Source organism: Penicillium cataractarum, assembly GCF_028827025.1.
Source record: "Penicillium cataractarum strain IBT 29864 chromosome Unknown utg000007l, whole genome shotgun sequence".
Classification (NCBI taxonomy): domain Eukaryota; kingdom Fungi; phylum Ascomycota; class Eurotiomycetes; order Eurotiales; family Aspergillaceae; genus Penicillium; species Penicillium cataractarum.
In genome coordinates, this window is record NW_026622743.1 from 1,738,490 (window position 1) to 1,759,316 (window position 20,827).

Below are 20,827 nucleotides of genomic sequence, written 5' to 3' on the forward strand. Positions count from 1 at the left end.
TGTAGACGAAAAAAAAAACGCCAATGACGTAGATCATCGAGAGATCACGGTAGCCAGGGCACAGATTGGTAGCGGGGCCGGGCCGGTAGTGGGCGATCGAGAGTGTCAACAGCCGTATATTGCTCCTAGATTTCCCTACGTGAAGTATGGATCCTATATGGAAGACTAAATAGATTGGATAATTTTCTCGTAAGGGAAAAGTGTGGGCAGGCCAAGCGAGGGTCGATCTGCAGTGGATAAGAGGACGATAACGAGGTCTCCAGTGCGACCGTCCGGCATCGGCAGGCGCAATTTTAGTGTTTCCACTGGGCAAAACCTTGCGTTTTGTGAGAGGTTGGGAAATACTCGTGAAATAGGAATTGAGTGTCTATCTAATATATTCTACATTGTACAAGGTCAATTGACCATATTAACGTGTATACCATAACTATAGACTATGTTATGTACATTCCCAACACCATTACCTCGTGGGCTGAACTATACAATCTCAATGGCAGTCCCCAGTTTATCCACTGGTTCCTTTTTTCCTCCTTGGGGACTTAAGGGACTTCGATAGTCCACAGGGCCAGTACTGAAATCGTGACTCATCCTTCATCAAGCATTGAAAAAAAAAAATCAAAAGCTCGTCGAGTCAGAAATTCAATTCAATTCTTGGCAATCATAATTCTTTCCCTCTTTTCTTCAATTCTCCCCCTTCTTTAGCCTCAATTGTTTGCTCCTTTGCTCGTGTGCTGCATCCATCTCGTCTTCCTTTTGGCTGGTTCTTCAAAAAAATAAAAGTGGAACCGGTAGACGGTGAAGGGCCACCAGCCAATTAGCGACCCGGTGGGGGAAAAAAAGACCTCCGACAAGTCGGGGCATCTCAACCTTCTACACAACTACTTCCCACCCCAGCAATTGAACCTCTTCCCAGATTCGCTTGAGCGGCGCTATGGTTCTTGCTGCGCGTTGTGGGCAGGCGGCGACGCTGCTGCGCCAGCGATGTCTCGCTGAGGCTCGTCCAGCTCTCTCTCTCCGCTCCTTCACCTCCAATGCCTCCATTCGCTCTTCGGCCTCGGCCCTGCGCCTGCAGAAGCTCCCCTCCGCTGCTCGCTCCCAGCAGCTGCGCGCTTTCTCTAGCACCATCAACCGTTTGGCTGCTGCTCAGAGTGCTCCTTCGTCCGAGTCGTACCTTGCTAGCGGCGTGGTTAAGCCCGGCCGCAACCTGGTCGATGTCAAGAAGGTCCTCGTCATTGGCAGTGGTGGTCTGAGCATTGGACAGGCTGGAGAGTTCGATTATTCCGGTACGTTTGGGAGAATATCGGAGTGCTAGCTGATTCATGAACTTCTTGCTATTGAGCTCGTGGAGTGAATTCCCCGGGGCTCCCCCCTGGATGATGACTCGAACCCCAGGAGAGCTCTCCCGCGGGAAATGCAAAACAGCACCCTTCATATCTCCACACTGTTCAACAATGAAACAAAGTGAACTGACAATTGCTCCTTTAATATACAGGCTCTCAAGCTCTCAAGGCCCTGAAGGAGGCTGGCGTTCAGTCCGTCCTGATCAACCCTAACATCGCGACCATCCAGACTGATCACAAACTCGCCGACGAGGTCTACTATCTCCCCGTCACTCCCGAATATGTCACCCACGTTATTGAGCGTGAGCGCCCCGACGGTATCTTCCTGACCTTCGGTGGTCAGACCGCTCTCAACCTGGGTGTGCAGATGAACCGTATGGGTATCTTCGAGCGCTACGGTGTCAAGGTTCTCGGTACCAGCATCAAGACTCTGGAGACCAGTGAGGACCGTGACCTGTTCTCCCAGGCTCTCAACGAGATCAACATCCCCATCGCTGAGTCCATTGCCGTCGGTACCGTCGACGACGCTCTCAAGGCCGCCGAGGAGGTCGGTTACCCCATCATTGTCCGCTCCGCCTACGCCCTTGGTGGCCTCGGCTCCGGCTTCGCTGCCAACCCCGATGAGCTCCGTGATCTGTCTTCGCGCTCCCTGTCTCTTGCTCCCCAGATTCTCGTCGAGAAGTCCCTCAAGGGCTGGAAGGAGGTCGAGTACGAAGTCGTTCGTGATGCCGACAACAACTGTATCACCGTTTGCAACATGGAGAACTTTGACCCTCTGGGTATCCACACTGGTGACAGTATCGTTGTCGCTCCCTCCCAGACTCTGTCTGATGAGGAGTACCACATGCTCCGTACCGCTGCTATCAAGATTGTCCGTCACTTGGGTGTCGTTGGCGAGTGCAATGTCCAGTACTCTCTCCAGCCCGATGGTCTTGACTACCGTGTCATTGAGGTGAACGCTCGTCTCTCGCGTTCGTCTGCTCTGGCCTCCAAGGCTACCGGCTACCCCCTGGCCTATACCGCTGCTAAGATTGGTCTCGGACACACTCTGCCCGAGCTCCCCAATGCCGTCACCAAGACTACCACTGCCAACTTCGAGCCCAGTCTGGACTACATTGTCACCAAGATTCCCCGTTGGGATCTGAGCAAGTTCCAGCACGTTAACCGTGACATCGGTAGTGCTATGAAGTCTGTCGGTGAGGTTATGGCTATTGGCCGTACCTTCGAGGAGTCTCTCCAGAAGGCTATTCGCCAGGTCGACCCTAAGTACCTCGGTCTGCAGGGTGACCATTTCGAGGACCTTGATGATGTCCTGCAGAACCCCACCGACCGCCGTTGGTTGGCTGTTGGCCAGGCTATGCTGCACGAGGGTTACACCGTCGATCGTGTTCACGAGCTGAGCAAGATTGATAAGTGGTTCCTGTACAAGATCCAGAACATTGTTGACTGCAACAACGAGCTCAAGGAGATTGGCAGCCTCTTCGGCGTCACTGCCGAGACCATGCTGAAGGCCAAGAAGCTCGGTTTCTCTGATAAGCAGATCTCTCTGCTCGTTGGTGCTTCCGAGGATGATGTCCGCGCTCGCCGTAAGTCCTTCGGTATCACCCCCTGGGTTAAGAAGATCGATACCCTGGCTGCCGAGTTCCCTGCCGACACCAATTACCTGTACACTACCTACAACGCTAGCTCGCACGATGTTACCTTCGATGACCACGGTACTCTCATCCTTGGTAGCGGTGTGTACCGCATTGGTAGCTCCGTCGAGTTCGATTGGTGCGCTGTCAACGCTACCCTCTCCCTGCGCAAGATGGGCAAGAAGACTGTCATGATCAACTACAACCCCGAGACCTACTCCACCGACTTCGATACTGCTGACAAGCTGTACTTCGAGGAGTTGAGCTACGAGCGTGTGATGGATATCTACGAGCTCGAGAGCGCCAGCGGTGTCGTCGTCTCTGTCGGTGGCCAGCTGCCCCAGAACATTGCCCTCCGTCTCCAGGAGACTGGTGGTGCCAAGATTCTGGGTACCGACCCCCAGGACATTGACAAGGCTGAGGACCGTCACAAGTTCTCTCAGATCCTGGACAGCATTGGTGTTGACCAGCCTGCCTGGAAGGAGCTTACTTCCGTCGCTGATGCTGAGAAGTTCGCCGAGTCTGTTGGCTACCCCGTCCTGGTCCGCCCCTCTTACGTCCTGTCCGGTGCTGCCATGAACGTCATCTACAGTGTCGACGAGCTCAAGGAGAAGCTCCTCAACGCTAGCGCCGTTTCTCCCGACCACCCCGTCGTTATCACCAAGTTCATCGAGGGTGCTGAGGAGATCGACGTTGACGCTGTCGCTTCCAACGGTAAGCTCCTGGTCCACGCCGTCAGTGAGCACGTTGAGCCTGCCGGTGTCCACTCTGGTGATGCTACCCTGGTCCTTCCCCCGGCCAACCTCGACGAGTCCATCATGAGCCGCGTCAAGGACATTGCCGAGAAGGTTGCCAAGGCCTGGAACATCACCGGTCCCTTCAACATGCAGATCATCAAGGCCGACCAGGAGGGTGCTGAGCCCCAGCTCAAGGTTATTGAGTGCAACCTGCGTGCCTCTCGTTCCTTCCCCTTCGTCAGCAAGGTCCTGGGTACCAACTTCATCGACGTCGCCACCAAGGCGCTCGTCGGCCGTGACGTCCCCGAGCCCGTTGACCTGATGAAGGAGAAGCGCGACTACCTCGCCACCAAGGTTCCCCAGTTCTCCTGGACCCGTCTGGCCGGTGCCGACCCCTTCCTGGGTGTCGAGATGGCCAGTACCGGTGAGATTGCCTGCTTCGGTAAGGACCTGGTCGAGGCCTACTGGGCCTCCCTCCAGTCCACCATGAACTTCCGTGTGCCCGAGTCCGGTGAGGGTATCCTCCTCGGGGGTGACATTACCCAGCCCTACCTGTCCACCATCGTTGACTACCTGAACCCTCTCGGCTACAAGTTCTACGCTGCCAACCCCGAGGTCAAGGCTCACCTCGAGTCTACCTGCAAGGACAACGTCTCCGTCACCGTCATTGAGTTCCCCAAGAAGAACAAGCGTGCTCTCCGCGAGGTCTTCCAGAAGTACGATATCCGTGGTGTCTTCAACCTGGCCAAGACCCGTGGCAAGACCCAGCTGGATGAGGACTACGTTATGCGCCGCAACGCTGTCGACTTCAGCGTTCCTCTGTTCATGGAGCCCAAGGTATGTCTTTCTTCTTTACTGTCCTGTTGAAACAAATATACTAACGCAACTCTCTCTAGACTGCTACTCTCTTCGCTCAGTGCATGAACGAGAAGCTTCCCCGTGCCGAGGGTATCCCCTCCGAGGTTCGCACCTGGTCCGAGTTCGTCGGTGGCAAGGAGGAGCTGTAAATGAATAAATTGACACCCCCTGCACAAAAAGCCAAAAAAGCCCCCTTCCAACCCGTCGCGTACCCCCCATCGACGGGCCTGCCTCGCCGGCTATAAAATCCCTCTGGGCTCTCTTGGGCAGTCTATCCCCGCACACCGAGGATTGACCCGCCCCTTATATGGACGGCGTCGTGGGTAAGGTTTATCTTGTTGATAGATGGCGTGCATTTCTTGAAATTTTCTTTTTCCTGTCTGGGTTCCAGCTGTTTTTTACTCCTTTTTTTTTATCTGTCTGGCTTATCCCCTGCGGCGAAACAAGGTGGGAACACAGAGGCTTCTTCAGTTGCTATGTTGTTTTGTGATGGGTCCTAAATGTATCTGCCTGACAAGAATTGGGTCTGCTTGTCCTGTTTACTATATGTCCTGGGTTTATGTAGTCGATTGTGTGTTTCAGCGACAAAAGAAATATTTGTTTCTTCTTCGATTTTTCTGCTTTGTAATTGTATTCAATTAGCAATTTCTCATAAATGTGCATCATCCAGCTTTATCGTATTTCAATCAGCTTTTTGTAATTTCGTTCTCATCTTCTGCTCATGCTTGCAGCTGTGAGGTTACCTCCACAGTCGGAATCCATCGAAAACCCGCCAAGACACCGATGACTAAGCACATAATCAGATCCTCCCGCTCATGCATCTGAATGCCCAAACCATTCAACAAAGATCACCACAACATGTCCTCCCAAAATCCCCTACCCTTGGTGACGACAAAGACAGTCCCTGGTCCTGCCCCAAATGGCATGGGCAATGGCCTCTTTGCTACCGCGGATATCAAAATTGGAGAGGATGTCGTGCATGCTAAAGTGCCCTTCGTGGCGGTTCTGGACTCGCCGCGACTGGATGATACTTGTTCCGCTTGTTTTGGGAAGAGGCAGATGGAGGCTGGGACGGAGTTGAAGGCTTGTACTGGGTGTCGGGTTGTTAAGTATTGTGATCGGGTGAGTTTAGAATTTTTTTTTTTGTGTTTTGGGGTTTTGTTTATGGAGAGGATGATCAGGTGTCGATCTATCTATCATTTGTTGTCCTTGAACTCCCATACACCTCATCGAATGACTTGCCCAACATATTCCGGATTTTTTTGCTAACTCTCGAACAGACATGTCAAGCCAAAGACTGGAAATTTGCCCATTCTTTGGAATGTGCTGTTTTCCAACGACTCAAGCCCCAAGTGCTACCCAATAATGGACGGGCCCTTCTACGGATGGTTCTTCGTACCTGGAAGGGGAAATATAATACCCAGGAGCTTGGAGTCTTTACAAATCTTGAGACTCATATCCAAGACATCCAGGAAATCCAGGCTCATCTGGACAGGATCAATCTCACGTCCAAAGCAGTCAAGAGTTACTCGGAGACGGATATGTCTCAAGAAGCTATCATGGCCTATGCGGCAAGAGTAAGTCTCCCGTTGGTTATGTCTCTGATTTTTTATTCTTGATATGCAGATCTAACATATTCATATAGTTGGATCTCAACTCGTTCAATCTGACTACGGCCATGTATGACCGTATTGGACTCTACTTGCATCCATACGCTGCTCTGATCAACCACAGCTGCGACTACAATGCCACAGTTGGATTTGACGGAGAGGAACTCTACATCAAAGCCATTCGACCCATCAAAAAGGATGAACAAATCTTCATCTCCTACATCGACACAACAACCCCCAACGAAGTCCGCCGCAAGGAGCTGTCCGAACGATACTTTTTCGACTGCAAGTGCACCAAGTGTGCAAAGGGAACCGACACCCCCGAAAACAAATTCTCCCAAACTCCCAAGGACATGTCCACCCTCGAGACGGCCGAAAAAGAAGCCTTGGAGCTCATGCAAGAAGCATCCAGATCCGACGGCAAACCCGAAGAGGAAATCAAGAAACTCGAATCCGCCATGCGCATCCTTAAGCAGACATCCAATTGGCCCCTAACCCGACAACCATACGCCTCCCTACGTGACCAACTCATCATCTCCCTCCTATCCGTCAACAACTTCAGCAAAGCCTTCCTCCACGCCGCCATCAGATACCTCCGCATCGATCCCGTCCTCTTCAACCCTGCGCATCCGATCCGCCAACTCCACGGTTGGATCCTAGCTAAGCTGGCCATCTATCTCTCTCAAGAGGGATTTGAGAGTAACTCAAAGGAAGCTACTCTGATACGGGAATCGGAACTGAACTTCCACTACGTCTTGTGGTATATCCTTGCTGATCTCGCCAGTCGGCAGTTGGAGAGCTGCACGGTTCCTAGCTTCAAGAGACTTGTTGGGGCTAATTTTGCGCAAGTTCATAATGAATTCAAGGCAAATGGCATGGATCCTAGTACCTCTAAAGCTATTGTTAGTGCCGAGTGGAAAAAGTTGGAGAGACTGGTTCAGGTAGCATTAGACAAGGAATAATGAATTAGATTGTATATTTTTTTTCTCATGATGCTCGACACTCCCCATTTCTGCCTACGTGGTTTATTGAATGGACTGTTCTTCTAGAATCTAGATGTTTGCTTCTCGTTCCAACCGTGTCCACGATTGATACCTAAGGTAGGCCCCAGGCAGTTGCGGCACCTTGAGATTGTTTGTTTGACGAGATATCGTGAGGCACCTCTTTCAGATGGACCCGCTTCTTCTATCTCGTTGACTTCCGACTGGAGCCTTCACCATGATAATACTGCCTTCTACACCACATAGAACATCGTACCCCATAGCTCTCGTGGACTTAAATACTTCCCTCATCGTCCTCACCGCACATGTTCAAACACCTTGGTGTCTATGGACCCGATCTCCTCCTCCTCCTCCTCAACGCCGTAGCCCCAGGGGCAGAAAAGATGACTATGAAAGTAAGTCATCTCACCAAATGAACCATGTTATTCAGACCTCACCGACTAACCGGAACACAGACCGCTAAAAAGCTGAAGAGCTGTATCCGCAAAGGTCTTCACAAAGCGAAGCAGGTCGCTGGCGACCTGCACCGCCGCATCGTCGGTCCTCGGACCGAAGACAGCCCACTCAATAATTTGTTCGACACAAACTTACGCTGGCCACGTCCCGAAGCAACAAGTCCCCCGCTTTGGATGCGGCATGGACGCACCGAGATGTTGCCAATTATCATCGTGAGCGACTGGAATCGAAGGGGTTCGAGCAATATGCGCGTGAGTTCGAATAATTATATCGCTTTTATTTTCCGGGTGTAAATGCATGGCCGACATCTAATCAAGAATCTGGGTATGTACAGCTCATGCCACACTACGATCTGTGGCCGTACGTCCACTGCGAGGGCTGTCAGTGCGGGGAGGAATCTGGATACGTTCGATGCCTGTGCATCGAATGTGCCTTTTTCCACGGCGTGACTTGGTGGTCGCCCTGCGCCGATGGCCTTCCAGTGTTGTTCCAAGAAAGAAAGAAGCAGCGTCTACGGTGGTTGTCTAAGCTGACCTGGTTTTGATGGTCTGTTGTTGGAGTGAGGAAGGATGAATGAATGGCCTGGCCCAGGGATTGAAGAGGAGTGATGAAATTGGAGAGTGTTTGATTAGAGGTAGCCTGCGGAGAGGTGGATGGTGGAGACAAAAATCATAAGGCTCCTACCAAAATTGAAGCATCTTTGGAGCCTTCAGGCTGTGTTTCCGAGTAAAAGTAAAGAGTAGATTACCTGTATAGTCCCAGGTGAGGCGGGGCAGCTTATATAGTGCGTCGCCATAAGGCAAGTCCGGTCGTGTCCACAAGATTTCCCCGGCCAAATCCACTCCCTACTCTCTTCTTCTCCCCCCACCATCTCAACCTCCACGCACTCCTCCCCTACCACGACGCACCACCATGCCTCCTCGCAACGAACTCGAAGACGAGAACTTGCCCTGCCCCCTCTTCTTCGACTGGGAAGAGGGATACTACAAGACAAACCAGTCGATCCTTTCTTGGCTTCAGGGGGCCGAAGCGGCACGAGACGCCCTGGCCAATTTCCGCGTCTCGCACCCAGACGTGCTCCCCTGGGCCTTCATGAACGACCCACTATTCAACATAGTGGGTGACAACAACGACCTTCTTTCCGATGAAAGATCATCAGAAGTGCCAGAGGAGCTGCCGCAGAGCAGACTGACGGTAAGATGATTGAGAAATTCGTTTCGGCTGATCTCTATTCGACGTGATACTGAGAGGTTTATAGGTCTGGAAGAAGATCGTTCGCACCCGAACTTGGGTGGCTAGTGTGAAGGCTTTGCGTGTAAGTTTGGAAATATCCTGTCGTATTCTTTATTTGCCCTTCTAAAGCTCAGTACTAACTGGTTCTTGTGTACAGGGGTCTTCAAAGGAGGCGTTTAACAGTCTCCGTGACAAGATGACTAGCTGGGCTGGTCGGAAGCGTGGCAAGGACCAGGTCTGAGCTGGTACGGAGCTCGACCATAAGGTCACAACAAACCTGGGGAGAAAAGTGTATGATTACTCGGGTTCGGTGTTACTTTCTTCTGGAGTTCTGGAGTCCCTAGGCTCTTTTTTTTTTTTTTTGTTCGTGTTTCTTTCTGCAATCGCGATTCAAGATATCGCGATTGTGGTGACCGTGATCTCATATATGGTCACATTCGTTATTACCATCTCGTTCTTTTCGTCTGTTCTTCGTTACCTCCATGCCAGCAATCGTAATCTCCTGTAATCTTGGTTATGATATTGTTAGGCACTGATCGAGGGATATCTCCCATCAGCTATCAATAAGAGTAATGAGGGCTAGGAGTTCACGTGATCTGACAACGTCCAGGAACGGATGGAACAGCACGTAGGCCCGGGCAGGCACAGAGTTTGTACTCATTACTGTGTTCTATACATAGTGGGTACCCGATCATGCGATCAGCCGTTGAAAAACTTCTTTCAGAAGCGAAGTCATGGATGAGTACAGAAACCACAGATTGTGAGTATGATTCTGCGTCTGGGCATCAATAAATACAGCAAGATAGAGACAACTATAAGAATGCGAAAGGTGTATATATACAATGTACAAGAAAATCCAAGAGAACCCCCTCGTAGCAACAATCACATCAGGCTTGATCGGCCACCAATCTCATTAGCAGCTTCACCGTTAGGCATCTCTCCATTACGACCGACAACGAATTCCCGGTAAATACCCTGGAAACGTCTACGCTCGGCTGGACTCAGAGAGGGACGGGTGGAGCCCAGGGAGCGCTCGATGTGCTCCCACCGGACGATAATATCATCCCGCAGACCATCAGCATCGGCATCAGTGCCGTTTGTCACAGGCGCGGCTGCAGGTGCAGGGGTAGAGCCGGCAGCGGCCGAGCCGTTCTCAAGCTGGCGCTGGCGACGACGGGCATTCTTGATGGCATCCAGCTTAGCGGCAACAACAGCTGGAGGAGGCAAAGAAACTGATCCAGAAGCTTCCTCGGACGACGAGTAGAGGAACTGGATGAAGGAACGGGTCGAGGTGCTGACCGATGAGCTCTTCGCTGCGCTGGACTTTGCACCAGCCTTTTCGCCGCTGGAGGCGTCACCAAGAGCGTCGTGCACAGCTTCCAGATGAGCGTTATATACGACGGCCTGGAGATCAGCACCGGAGAGGCCCTCGGTCCGAGCAGCGATCTCATCCAAACGAGAACGAACCTCGTCATTCATCTTGAGCTTCTCACTCACAGCTCGAATAATGTCGAGACGGTCAGCATGTGCAGGCATGTCACAGAGCAAAGACTTGTCTAAACGACCAGGACGCAAAAGTGCCGGGTCAATAAGATCAGGTCGCGATGTTGCGGCCAGCACATATACACCGGAGAGACCTTCGGCACCATCCATCTGTGTCAGAAGCTGGTTGACAACGCGATCGGTAACACCTGTCGAGTCATGGCCACGCTTTGGTGCAATACTGTCAAACTCATCGAAGAATAGAATGCAAGGACGAGCAGCTTGAGCGCGCTCGAAAAGATCACGAACGCTCTTCTCACTGGCACCGATATACTTGTTCAGAATCTCAGGACCCTTCACACTGATAAAGTTCAGGCCGCACTCGCCTGCAACGGCACTCGCAAGAAGTGTCTTACCACAACCAGGGTAGCCGTACAAGAGCAGACCAGAGCGAAGTCGCAATGGGCACTGTGCAAAGATCGGTGCATACTTGGTTGGGTATTGCAGTGTCTCCAACAGCATCTTGCGAGTCTCAAACAGACCACCAATCGCAGAGAAGGTGGTCGAGGACGAGGTCAGGGTAACGTTGCGAAGAGAAGCTGGTGTGAACCCCTTTAGTGCACTATCAAAGTCTTCGGTCCCAAGAGTGATCATCTTGGACTCGGAAGCTAGGTCAGAAACAGAGCGAATCAGTGCTTCATTGCGCGCACGAGCAACCAACAGCACCAGGTCACCAGGCGCATATCCGTCGGTCTTTCCAGCAAGCTCAAGGAAATCGATATCTCTGCTGAGGACGAACCCGTCGCCACCAGAGGAGCTGGGCCGACTTCCAGGGTTTGATGGATCCAGCCACGAGTCTTGAGTGTTTTGGGTAGAAGAGCTGGTTGACCGTACGTGGCCATTCAACGACTCGTGAGGCTTGTCTTGGCTAGTCAGCTTCTCCAAGACCTTTCGGCGCCCCTCCTTATCTGGGGCTCGCATATTGATAATTTCACGGACAACATGACCGCCAATAATGACATTGTTCAGGGACTCCTTGGCCTGGGCCGTGGCAAGCAAGACGACAGAAGAGTTCATGGAACAGTATTCCCGAACCATGGAGCAAATGACTTCACTATTCTGACGGCTGCGGCCGTTGTCATTTCCAACCTGCATCTCCGTCTCCACAGGGCAGAGCTTGTCAAGATCGTCAAGAATAACAACAGCTTGGCCACCAAGACGAGCACACCAGGAGGCAGACATGAAGAGGCGGTTCAGAACCTCTTTGATGTTGGAGATTCGGGTCTCGTCCGTGACAAGCTTGCGGCAAGAAAAGTATTTGACGTTGAAGAGGTGATCCTTGCGCAAACGATGAGCCAACAGGTGGGTTAGAGCGGTCTTTCCAGCTCCAAGCCCGCCAGTCAACAAAATAGACGAAGACTTTGTCAAGTTTGTGAGCGACTGGGAGATGATGGAGTCAATACCCACCAGTTGGGGGACTGTATCAGGAACTGAGTCATCGGAAGGCAATGCAGATGAGCCTGCATCGGACGGCTTAGGTACCTCGGCTTGCACCTCAAGGTTCAGTTTAGCCTCTGAGCCTAGAAGCCACCCGAACATCGTCTTGGTCTCTTCGGGACCAGCCTTCAGGGGAGGGTCAAAGCGGAGAATAGCACCGTCAAATGACGAGACTGAAGGATGATTTTCGACTTTAGGAAGAATCATTCCATCAGTCAAAGGTCCCGAGAACAGGCCAATATCAGAACCGGTGCTGCCATAAATGACCTTGAGACGCTCGGCTAGGGCATCCCGAGAAGCGGCCGTGTCGGCACCAAATTTCAGACCATCCTTCTTCTTGGATGAATCTGTCATAAACGGATACAGCTTGAGTGTCTTGACCGCCGATCTATGAAGCTGCGGGGGAGCGGCCTCAACACGAACGATTCCACCCACCATGTTCTCAGCACCAAGCGAACTGCACAGCAAAGTCGAAATTGCCACATGCTTGCTGTCGGGTGCCTCTTCCCACGGCAACAGCTTAGCTACTAGCTTGGTTGTGGGAGAGCCCCCTTCATTGGACTTTTGTTGTTCTTGTTGAGCAAGTTGCTGTTGAGGATCCACGGGAGGCTTGAGTCCAGCGGGCTGAACAATGGACACGCACGCCCAGCTGGCGGCCCGTAGCTCATTGGAAGCCAACAATTCGGGGTCAACCCAGACTCGGAATCCCTCATTCTCGTCGTCCTCCATTTCTGGGTCAAAGTATTGATCGGCCGCTAACCGTTCCACCCCGCGCAAATACAAGGCGCCTCTGGAGTCAGACCGGCTACTCTTGGGGCGAACCGTGCTACCGGAACTGCGGCCACCAGTGCTCTTTCTGCTACTACCGGCATTGCTGCGGCTGTCTCCTCGAGGTGACTTTCCAGGTTTTGATCGGACTTTGGGAGCAACGATCACTTCGGCATCTGGTGCTATCTTCGCGAACGGAGAAGTGGCGTCCGGGGCGGGTGTAAGGGAAGTGACGACAATGTTAGCGGTCGAAGTAGGTGAAAGGTGCAATGCGAGCGGGTGAATATGCTCGGATTGCGCTGCATTATATGATGGGTTAGGCAGCGCGCGGATCTGGGAGAGGAGGTTGAGTTCCAAGAATGTGGCATGGAGCTCAATAACTAATTGGAGATAAGTCAGTCAGTCAATCGTCCGATTTGGCTTGATAAGACCCTAAACATACTCTCCCAGTCTTCCGGTGTTAATGGCTCGATGTTGATTGTATGCGCGACGGGTGGATCAAGGTGTACAAGTATTCCGACCTGTAAGGAGTCAGCCCTCCATTACCCCACGTGGAGCACGGCGTATGCCGCGGGGAAGAATGACACACCTTTTGCCCTTCAGTCAGACCAAGAAGTCGTCCGAATGTAGTATCCAACTCGACGGTAGAAATCTCCTGTTCTCTAGAGAAGCCGCCGCTCATGCCTTCCCGGCCAACGACCGGCGCAAGCTTCCGCTTGCTCGGCATGCCCGTCCAGCCCAAGAAGCATGATCGCTGTGGCGGCGCCCCATTGGCCTTGCCAGAGGGAGACTTGTACTGCAGTTCAATGATGACATTTTGCGCAGGCTGTGGCAGGAGACATTAGCTGAAGGTATATCACACGACCGAGCTCGGTAACTAACCGTATTGGCATTGACCAGCAAGGCGACGAGTGATGGTGGTAGATTGACGAGGCAGTTCTTGAGGGGAACAAGAGCGACTTCTGCCGTCGTAGTGGGCTTCTTGGGCGCCATGATTAAGGGCGCAAATTTAGATGTGAGAAGCACAGGAAACAGAGAGTAGGAGGGTGGGATGTTCGGTCACAGACTCCCCGGACTCTGTCTCTCTCCACACCCGTCGGCCACCCAGCAAGTCCGGCCAACCGAGGCAAAGTGAACTGTCAGGTGACCTGTGCCGGACGGACTTTCCCGCGCTTTCGGAGGGTGACCCGGAAAGACGGAGAATGTGATTATCCGAGGGTGAGCTACACGTGGAACACGAACTACTCCCCAAAGTGGTTAGTGCATATTTGGCGCGTCTTTTCGCGTTCGCGTCTCGTTTTGCCCAGCGGCTGAGGTCTCTGAAGGGGGCAGTCCTAGCTTGGCCCTTTCTTCCTCGCGGGAACCCACTTTCCAAACCACTTTGCGTTCACTTCTGCCAATTTGAGCGCACCCCATCCCATTCAGCCATGGCTTTGCTTCAATACCAAGCGCCGGTTGACTATGCCGCGCAATTGGATGGCTTCAAGGATTTCCTTCAGCATTTCAAAACCCTCCAGTCGTCCTCGGAAGCTGCTGCGACCGAGGCGATGGAGGATCTGAACATCGACGGAAACCGCACCAGCGATGAATACGACTTCATGGACGATGTTGACGACGAGGGCGCAGAGACTCGAGGCGCAAGGAGGCGCAAGGAGCCAAAGCTCAAGTATATGCAGATTCTGCAGGATATCGCCAATCGGGATGCCTCGAATATTGTCATTGAGCTTGACGACTTGAACATTGTGAGTCGAGATGAAAATTCTGTCTCTCTCCCTTTTGTCGCTAACAAGGGTTATCTATAGTTCGAGAACGCTCTTCCCGAGGAGCAGCAGAATCTGAAGCTGGTCGAATCCATCCAGAAGAATACTAAGCGGTACATCGATGTCTTTTCGCAAGCTGTGGATGCGGTCATGCCCAAGGAGACCAAGGAGATCACGTACGTTTACAATTGCCTGTGGTATGACACAACGGGGAGTTTGAGCTAATTAAACGTAGATTCAAGGACGACGTGCTGGACGTAATCATGTCCCAGCGTGAGAAGCGCAACGAGACTCAAGAAATGCAGGCAGAGGCCGATATGGATGCCGCCCCCGCTGCGTCCCTCTTCCCACCAGAGCTGACTCGACGATACACCCTCAACTTCAAGCCTCTCACACCCTCCGGTTCCAGCAGCGACCGTGCCGGCAAGGCGCTTGCTGTCCGAAATGTGCGCGGAGAGCATCTTGGTAGCCTGATCACTGTCCGTGGCATCACAACTCGTGTCTCGGACGTCAAACCCGCCGTTCAGATCAACGCCTACACTTGCGACGTCTGCGGCTGTGAAGTTTTCCAGCCCATCACTACGAAGCAGTTCATGCCCCTGTCCGAGTGTCTGTCGGAGGACTGTAAGAAGAACAACACCAAGGGCCAGCTGTTCCTGTCGACTCGTGCTTCCAAGTTCGTTCCTTTCCAGGAGGTCAAGATCCAGGAGATGGCCGACCAGGTGCCTGTGGGCCACATTCCCCGCACCCTGACTGTTCACTGCCATGGAGCTCAAACTCGCCAATTGAACCCCGGTGATGTCGTTGATATTGCTGGTATCTTCCTCCCTACTCCCTACACTGGCTTCCGCGCCATCCGTGCCGGTCTTTTGACCGACACTTACCTGGAGGCTCAGCACATCACCCAACACAAGAAGTCCTACAATGACATCGGCATGGACAGCCGCACCATGAAGAAGATCGAGCAGCACATGAACTCTGGCAACATGTACGAGTATCTCTCTCGCTCTATCGCCCCTGAGATTTTCGGTCATCTTGATGTGAAGAAGGCGCTGCTTCTTCTGCTGATTGGTGGTGTCACCAAGGAGATGGGTGACGGTATGCACATTCGTGGTGACATCAATATTTGCTTGATGGGTGACCCTGGTGTTGCCAAATCCCAACTGCTTCGATACATTACAAAGGTTGCCCCTCGCGGTGTATACACTACCGGTCGTGGTAGCAGTGGTGTCGGTCTGACTGCTGCAGTGATGAGAGACCCCGTGACTGATGAGATGATGCTGGAGGGTGGTGCCCTGGTTCTTGCGGATAACGGTATCTGCTGTATTGATGAGTTTGACAAGATGGACGACTCGGACCGAACCGCCATTCACGAAGTTATGGAGCAACAGACCATCTCCATTTCTAAGGCAGGCATCACCACCACTCTGAATGCTCGCACCTCGATCCTGGCCGCCGCCAACCCGCTGTATGGCCGCTACAACCCTCGTATCTCGCCTGTCGAGAACATCAACCTCCCCGCCGCTCTGCTCTCCCGTTTCGATGTCATGTTCCTACTCCTGGATTCCCCATCCCGGGAAACGGACGAGGAGCTGGCCAACCATGTCACTTATGTCCACATGCACAACAAGCACCCCGAGACCGAAGACGCCGGCGTCATGTTCACTCCTCACGAAGTCCGTCAGTATATCGCCAAGGCCCGTACTTACCGCCCAGTCGTTCCTACCAACGTCTCCGACTACATGGTTGGTGCGTACGTCGCCATGCGCAAGCGTCAAAAGAAGGATGAGGCCCGCAAGCAGCAATTCTCCCACGTCACCCCCCGTACCCTGCTTGGAATTGTCCGTCTCTCACAGGCTCTTGCCCGCCTTCGCTTCAGCGAAGAGGTTGTTCGTGAGGATGTTGACGAGGCACTGCGCCTTATCGAAGTCAGCAAGGCCTCTCTCTACAACGACGGAGAGTCTGGTGCCGATCACACCCCCAGCAGCAAGATTTACACTCTGATCCGCACTCTGCGGGAGAGTGGTGCTGCCGCTATTGGTGATGATGAGGACAACGCCCTCAGTGTGAGACGTATTCGTGAGCGTGTGCTGGCCAAGGGCTTCACCGAAGACCAACTCACCACCACCCTCCACGAGTATGCTGAATTGAACGTACGTCTTCGAATCCCCACAATTATTTCTAGAGCCTCTGCTAACTTTATATTTTCTAGGTCTGGCAAATTGCTGGAAACGGTTCGCGTCTGGTATTCTTCGACGGCGATGATGAGATGCACGGTTAATGCAGTTGTTTGATTCTTTTTATTCGTTTTTCTCAAAGGTCGACTGGGCTTTTTTACGTATCTCAAGATACATTCGGTGGACCCGGTAGAGTCTAGGGCCATGGGTGTTTAGGTGTTTCTTCGTTAGGCAATAGGAAGCCGGTTCTGATGATATGTTTGGGCAATCAAATGATCGTTAATCCCAAATCTGTTTTACTTTACTCTTATATCGTTTCGTCCCCGTCTGTGTAAGAAATGTAGTGTAGAGAGGATGGCATTGATTATTCTAAAGGAGTGTCATGCCGCGTTAAATGGCCCCGAGCAACCATCATTCTTTGTGGGCCGTACATTAAGAATCTGCGAAGCGTCTTCCAGTCTCGCTCTAACCCGCAACCCCAAATTGTACCAGATATTCTTCCACCAACTCGATGATTTCATGCGAGCATCTTAGACAGCGCACGAGTTCCACTTCTTCACTTCCTTGCACAGATCCGAAGGCGCAGCGTATGGGTTATCGCACAGAGTATCGCAAACGGTGTTCTCGGGAACGAAGACTAGGAACTCGTAGTTGGGCATGTTGAGACGGAACTGAGAATGAATATTGTTGTTGTTCTGGGAGGCCTTGTAACCGGCACGGCAAGCACAGTGGAAGGCAGAGCCCGTGTTGATACACGAAGTAGTAACGTCACAGCTGTTCTGGCCAGAGACGGGGTTGCAAGTACCGCAAGTGGGTGCTGGGTTGGCCAGAGCAACAGTGGCCGCAGCGAGGAAGGCAGTCAGGGTAGTGAGTTGCATGGTGAGTGTCTTTTTAAATGTCTTGATAAACGATTGGATGATGATCGAAGTAGATCAGATAATGGTTTGGCTTGGCTATTGTTTAATTTGATGCGGAGATGGCACCATATCTGGGGTAGATTGCCAACCTTTTATAGTTGATTCCAGGGTACTGTGGACATAGTATGGAGCATACCCTAGATCTTTATGAGCTCAGGCTGTAGTACCCAGAAATAGAACCATCTTACCAGAAGATTGGGAGACATGGTATCCTTCTTCCTCTTTGTCCAAGCCGACCAGCATATCACGAGGCCATCAGCCAAGGACTGTCTCAGTACGAGAACTCAACCCGAGAACGTCGTTGCCATAGCAAAAATCCAAGTATTGACTTTCTGCCTTCTTCAGCCCCGGATAGGCCGGGGGAAGCCAGAGCCAGCCCGAACCGGGGCTTGGGCGTGGCGAGAATACGAGATCTGGAACAAGGTCCCGAGACACCACCAATGCTTGTCGAGATAGCTGATGTCGATGACTTGCCAGCTGGAGAGCGGAGAGGCGCACGACTAGTGCCCGTTCTGGAAATGCTCCATCGCCATGTGTTGAATGCCCGAGGGATCTTGTGTCTAAGGGGTGCAGGTGTATGTCTCAGCTCGGAACCCCCCCCCGCCAGTAGCCCTAAATGTCCATCGGGTTCCGATTCCAACTCATCCATCCATGTCCTATATATAGACTGGGTTTGCAGGGTAAAGACTGGACCTGTCACGGAGGCGGCTTACACCGCTCCAATGTCTATGCTTTTGGGAAGCTTTGTGGTTTTTGGATCTGTATTTAGTTCATTCTATTGGTTATACTGTTATTTGGGCTTGCCCGGACGCTGGATATAACCATCATTCAAGCTGTCATAGATCTGTCTTCTTTTCCATGGATCAAGGGAGGCTGGGTATAGATGATAGAAGAACCACGAAGGAAGAGGAACGCATTAGGTATTGTTCGGCTTGGCAGCAGCGGTACTCTGGGGCTCCGCAATAATTGCCTCAATGGCTTACATTTCGTTCTAAATTACCAATTCCGGACCCTGGCGGGATCCATTCTAATCATTATGGTTGGTCTTGTTCTAAATGTATTTTCTGTGCCCAATAGCATGCCTGGCTATGGAGGTATACCGCTAAGTATGGCATGACAGCACGATCGACACGTCTGACTCCATTATTCGAGCATCATAAATCTTATGCTGACATCTCGGTACTCGGCAACTATTGGACGCCTTATTGCTGCGTGGGAATCCGAGCTTCTGGGTTAATGTTCCACGGGGATGGCAGGACTGTATACGAGCTGACCGCTCAAAGCTATAGCTGGCCCAGTTGGGCTTGCATAGAATATTGGGGGGTTTTGCTGCTGGTGAGATATAAGATGAGATCTGGGTCAGGGCCTTTTACGCGACCTATGAGACGTACATACATATCCGGTCTTAGCTGATAGGTTTGGCGTACGAGAGAATGGTTCCTTCAACGGTACCACTATAGGTTGTAGGTTAGTGATCTTCTTCAGCATTCAGCCCCCGTCAGCAGGGTCATCTACAGGGTCAAAAAAGCCGAGTTTGAAGGATTCTCTAGACACGGTGTTGTTATTTGGGACGCTTCATTCATCTCCTTGCGGCCGTAGCAAGTCTTCTTAGATCCATAAGCTAGGAGTGCCAAAAGCGCGGTCTACACCAGGCCAGGCCAACCCCCACAGTGTGGGAGCAGACTAAAGATGTGTCTTGGAGCCTTCGGGCTCACCAATCAGTCGTAGGAAGCTGGGATGTACCTCATCGGTCAAGTCGCTGGCCTGCATACTCCGCCCCTTAGCCTCAAACGCCCTTCGGGAGCACTCTCGGGTGATACAGCTGCCCGCCCAGGCAGCAAGAAGCAGAGTAGTCGTCGGGGACATGCGCATGTCCTCAGACTCCAACTCAGCCTGTACATCCTCCTTATTCTGTGCCTCCTTCTCATTGTCCTTCTCGCCCGAGTCCCATAGTTTATTGTGGTAAGCCTCTCTCCATGCCAGCATCGTTCCCAAAGAGCCCGTCAGGGTATCTCCCTGACCACCGCTGCGTTTCAGACCACCTTTGATATCCGAGATAATACTGGTGACCCCGTTGGAGATCACATCATGCGGTCCTTTTTGAAGAATAGTCACGCCACCCAGAGCCCTCGACAGCCGCTCACAGGCTTCTGACTCTTTGCTTGTTTTGTCGCTGTCGCCAACAATGTCTGCCTGGCTCTTAACTTCGATGCCCAGTGCTTTTGCAAGGCGCCCAAACTCGACCACATTCGGTGTCAGAATACACTCCTTGTATCCTTTGACCAAATCTGGATCTTCGGTGACAATAAGCAACCCATCGGCGTCCAGCACGAATGGGATAGACCGTGATCGTGCTTCCTTGATGACTTCTGCGACAACTTTCAGCGTGACTCCGTCACGGCCGAGGCCTGGTCCGATGACCAGTGAATGCAGACGGGAGAGCATTGAGATAATAGGGCCCGCCAGTTCGGGTGCATTGATTGAATTGGGATCCTTGACTGAGTCGGTGCTTGGCAGTATTGGGTGAACCATCAAGTTTGGAGAATAGCTTTTGACAACCTGGGCATACAGAATTAGGGTCGTACTTTCAATCAGGGGGGAAGCCGGACTTACCGGTGCAGCAGAGCGCTCACAGAGCACATGACTCTGGAAAGTGTCAGTGTTCGGGCTCAGCAAAGTACTGCATTTAATATTATCATACCATATCACAGCCTCGAGCCATGTTAGTGTTCAGACTTATGAGATAATATTGAGTCACTCAATGACATACCTAGCTTTGCTGATGCTATCGCAGAGAAGTATGGAGCTCCGGTATAGCTTTCATGGAGATTAGTCCAGGAACCCCTCCGATACATATCAAGGGGGGGGACATACTCAGCGCAACCTCCTATGACTGCAACACGTCCCAGCTGCCCTGTCAATCTGTTACTTACTTGCTCACAGAAGAGCTCCTCGGGACCGAGATGTTGCTGATCGCAGAGCCCTGGACGTATGACAACAAACCTTTATGAAATTTCTCGAGCATTGGCGGCACCATCTTGCGGACTTTGCCGAACAGGATCTTCGACGACGTTGATACATGATGAACAGACTCCATTATGAATACACGCTGTAGGGGAAAGCTGACGAATTCGCGATATGGAGGGATGTGATATTCGGATATGAAGGGCTGGAAAGCGTGCGATAGCGGGTGATGTCACCGCCAAGTGGGGCCACTCGCTGACAGGGTTGGGTGTAGTACTTGATCAACGACTACAACTTGGACAAAAACATTACATCAAACTGGTGGTAGTCAAAACACAAAATGAATGCTAATAGATTTGGTATTGGTATGACGCCCGCTATAATGGTGTTCAC

The 20,827-nt window shown here is 52.0% G+C and overlaps 7 protein-coding genes across 7 annotated transcripts; 4 read left to right on the top strand and 3 right to left on the bottom strand.

The window, feature by feature from the left end:
* Positions 1 to 931: 931 nt before the first annotated feature.
* On the top strand, positions 932 to 4,718 carry N7496_008265 (carbamoyl-phosphate synthase (glutamine-hydrolyzing) CPA2; the record flags this gene model as incomplete). The annotated part of the gene is made up of 3 exons (XM_056701184.1): positions 932 to 1,283; positions 1,493 to 4,548; positions 4,608 to 4,718. The coding sequence occupies 3 exons, from the start codon at positions 932 to 934 to the stop codon at positions 4,716 to 4,718; spliced, it is 3,519 nt and encodes a 1,172-aa protein (XP_056553247.1).
* Positions 4,719 to 5,427: 709 nt separating this feature from the next.
* N7496_008266 (S-adenosylmethionine-dependent methyltransferase) lies at positions 5,428 to 7,141 on the top strand (the record flags this gene model as incomplete). The annotated part of the gene is made up of 3 exons (XM_056701185.1): positions 5,428 to 5,691; positions 5,850 to 6,146; positions 6,215 to 7,141. 3 exons carry the CDS (start codon positions 5,428 to 5,430, stop codon positions 7,139 to 7,141), a joined length of 1,488 nt encoding a protein of 495 aa, XP_056553248.1.
* A 344-nt stretch (positions 7,142 to 7,485) lies between these two features.
* N7496_008267 (uncharacterized protein) lies at positions 7,486 to 9,110 on the top strand (the record flags this gene model as incomplete). The annotated part of the gene is made up of 5 exons (XM_056701186.1): positions 7,486 to 7,575; positions 7,636 to 7,887; positions 8,459 to 8,830; positions 8,895 to 8,951; positions 9,027 to 9,110. 5 exons carry the CDS (start codon positions 7,486 to 7,488, stop codon positions 9,108 to 9,110), a joined length of 855 nt encoding a protein of 284 aa, XP_056553249.1.
* Positions 9,111 to 9,751: 641 nt separating this feature from the next.
* On the bottom strand, positions 9,752 to 13,609 carry pex1 (AAA family ATPase peroxin 1; the record flags this gene model as incomplete). Its single annotated transcript, XM_056701187.1, has 4 exons — positions 9,752 to 12,996; positions 13,059 to 13,137; positions 13,206 to 13,442; positions 13,499 to 13,609. 4 exons carry the CDS (start codon positions 13,607 to 13,609, stop codon positions 9,752 to 9,754), a joined length of 3,672 nt encoding a protein of 1,223 aa, XP_056553250.1.
* Positions 13,610 to 14,043: 434 nt separating this feature from the next.
* Positions 14,044 to 16,657, top strand: N7496_008269 (DNA replication licensing factor MCM7; the record flags this gene model as incomplete). The annotated part of the gene is made up of 4 exons (XM_056701188.1): positions 14,044 to 14,358; positions 14,419 to 14,552; positions 14,612 to 16,529; positions 16,589 to 16,657. 4 exons carry the CDS (start codon positions 14,044 to 14,046, stop codon positions 16,655 to 16,657), a joined length of 2,436 nt encoding a protein of 811 aa, XP_056553251.1.
* A 426-nt stretch (positions 16,658 to 17,083) lies between these two features.
* On the bottom strand, positions 17,084 to 17,431 carry N7496_008270 (putative adhesin; the record flags this gene model as incomplete). Its single annotated transcript, XM_056701189.1, has 1 exon — positions 17,084 to 17,431. One exon carries the CDS (start codon positions 17,429 to 17,431, stop codon positions 17,084 to 17,086), a length of 348 nt encoding a protein of 115 aa, XP_056553252.1.
* A 1,722-nt stretch (positions 17,432 to 19,153) lies between these two features.
* N7496_008271 (ATP-dependent (S)-NAD(P)H-hydrate dehydratase) lies at positions 19,154 to 20,567 on the bottom strand (the record flags this gene model as incomplete). The annotated part of the gene is made up of 5 exons (XM_056701190.1): positions 19,154 to 20,029; positions 20,084 to 20,116; positions 20,172 to 20,182; positions 20,241 to 20,287; positions 20,404 to 20,567. The coding sequence occupies 5 exons, from the start codon at positions 20,565 to 20,567 to the stop codon at positions 19,154 to 19,156; spliced, it is 1,131 nt and encodes a 376-aa protein (XP_056553253.1).
* Between the last annotated feature and the right edge of the window lie 260 nt (positions 20,568 to 20,827).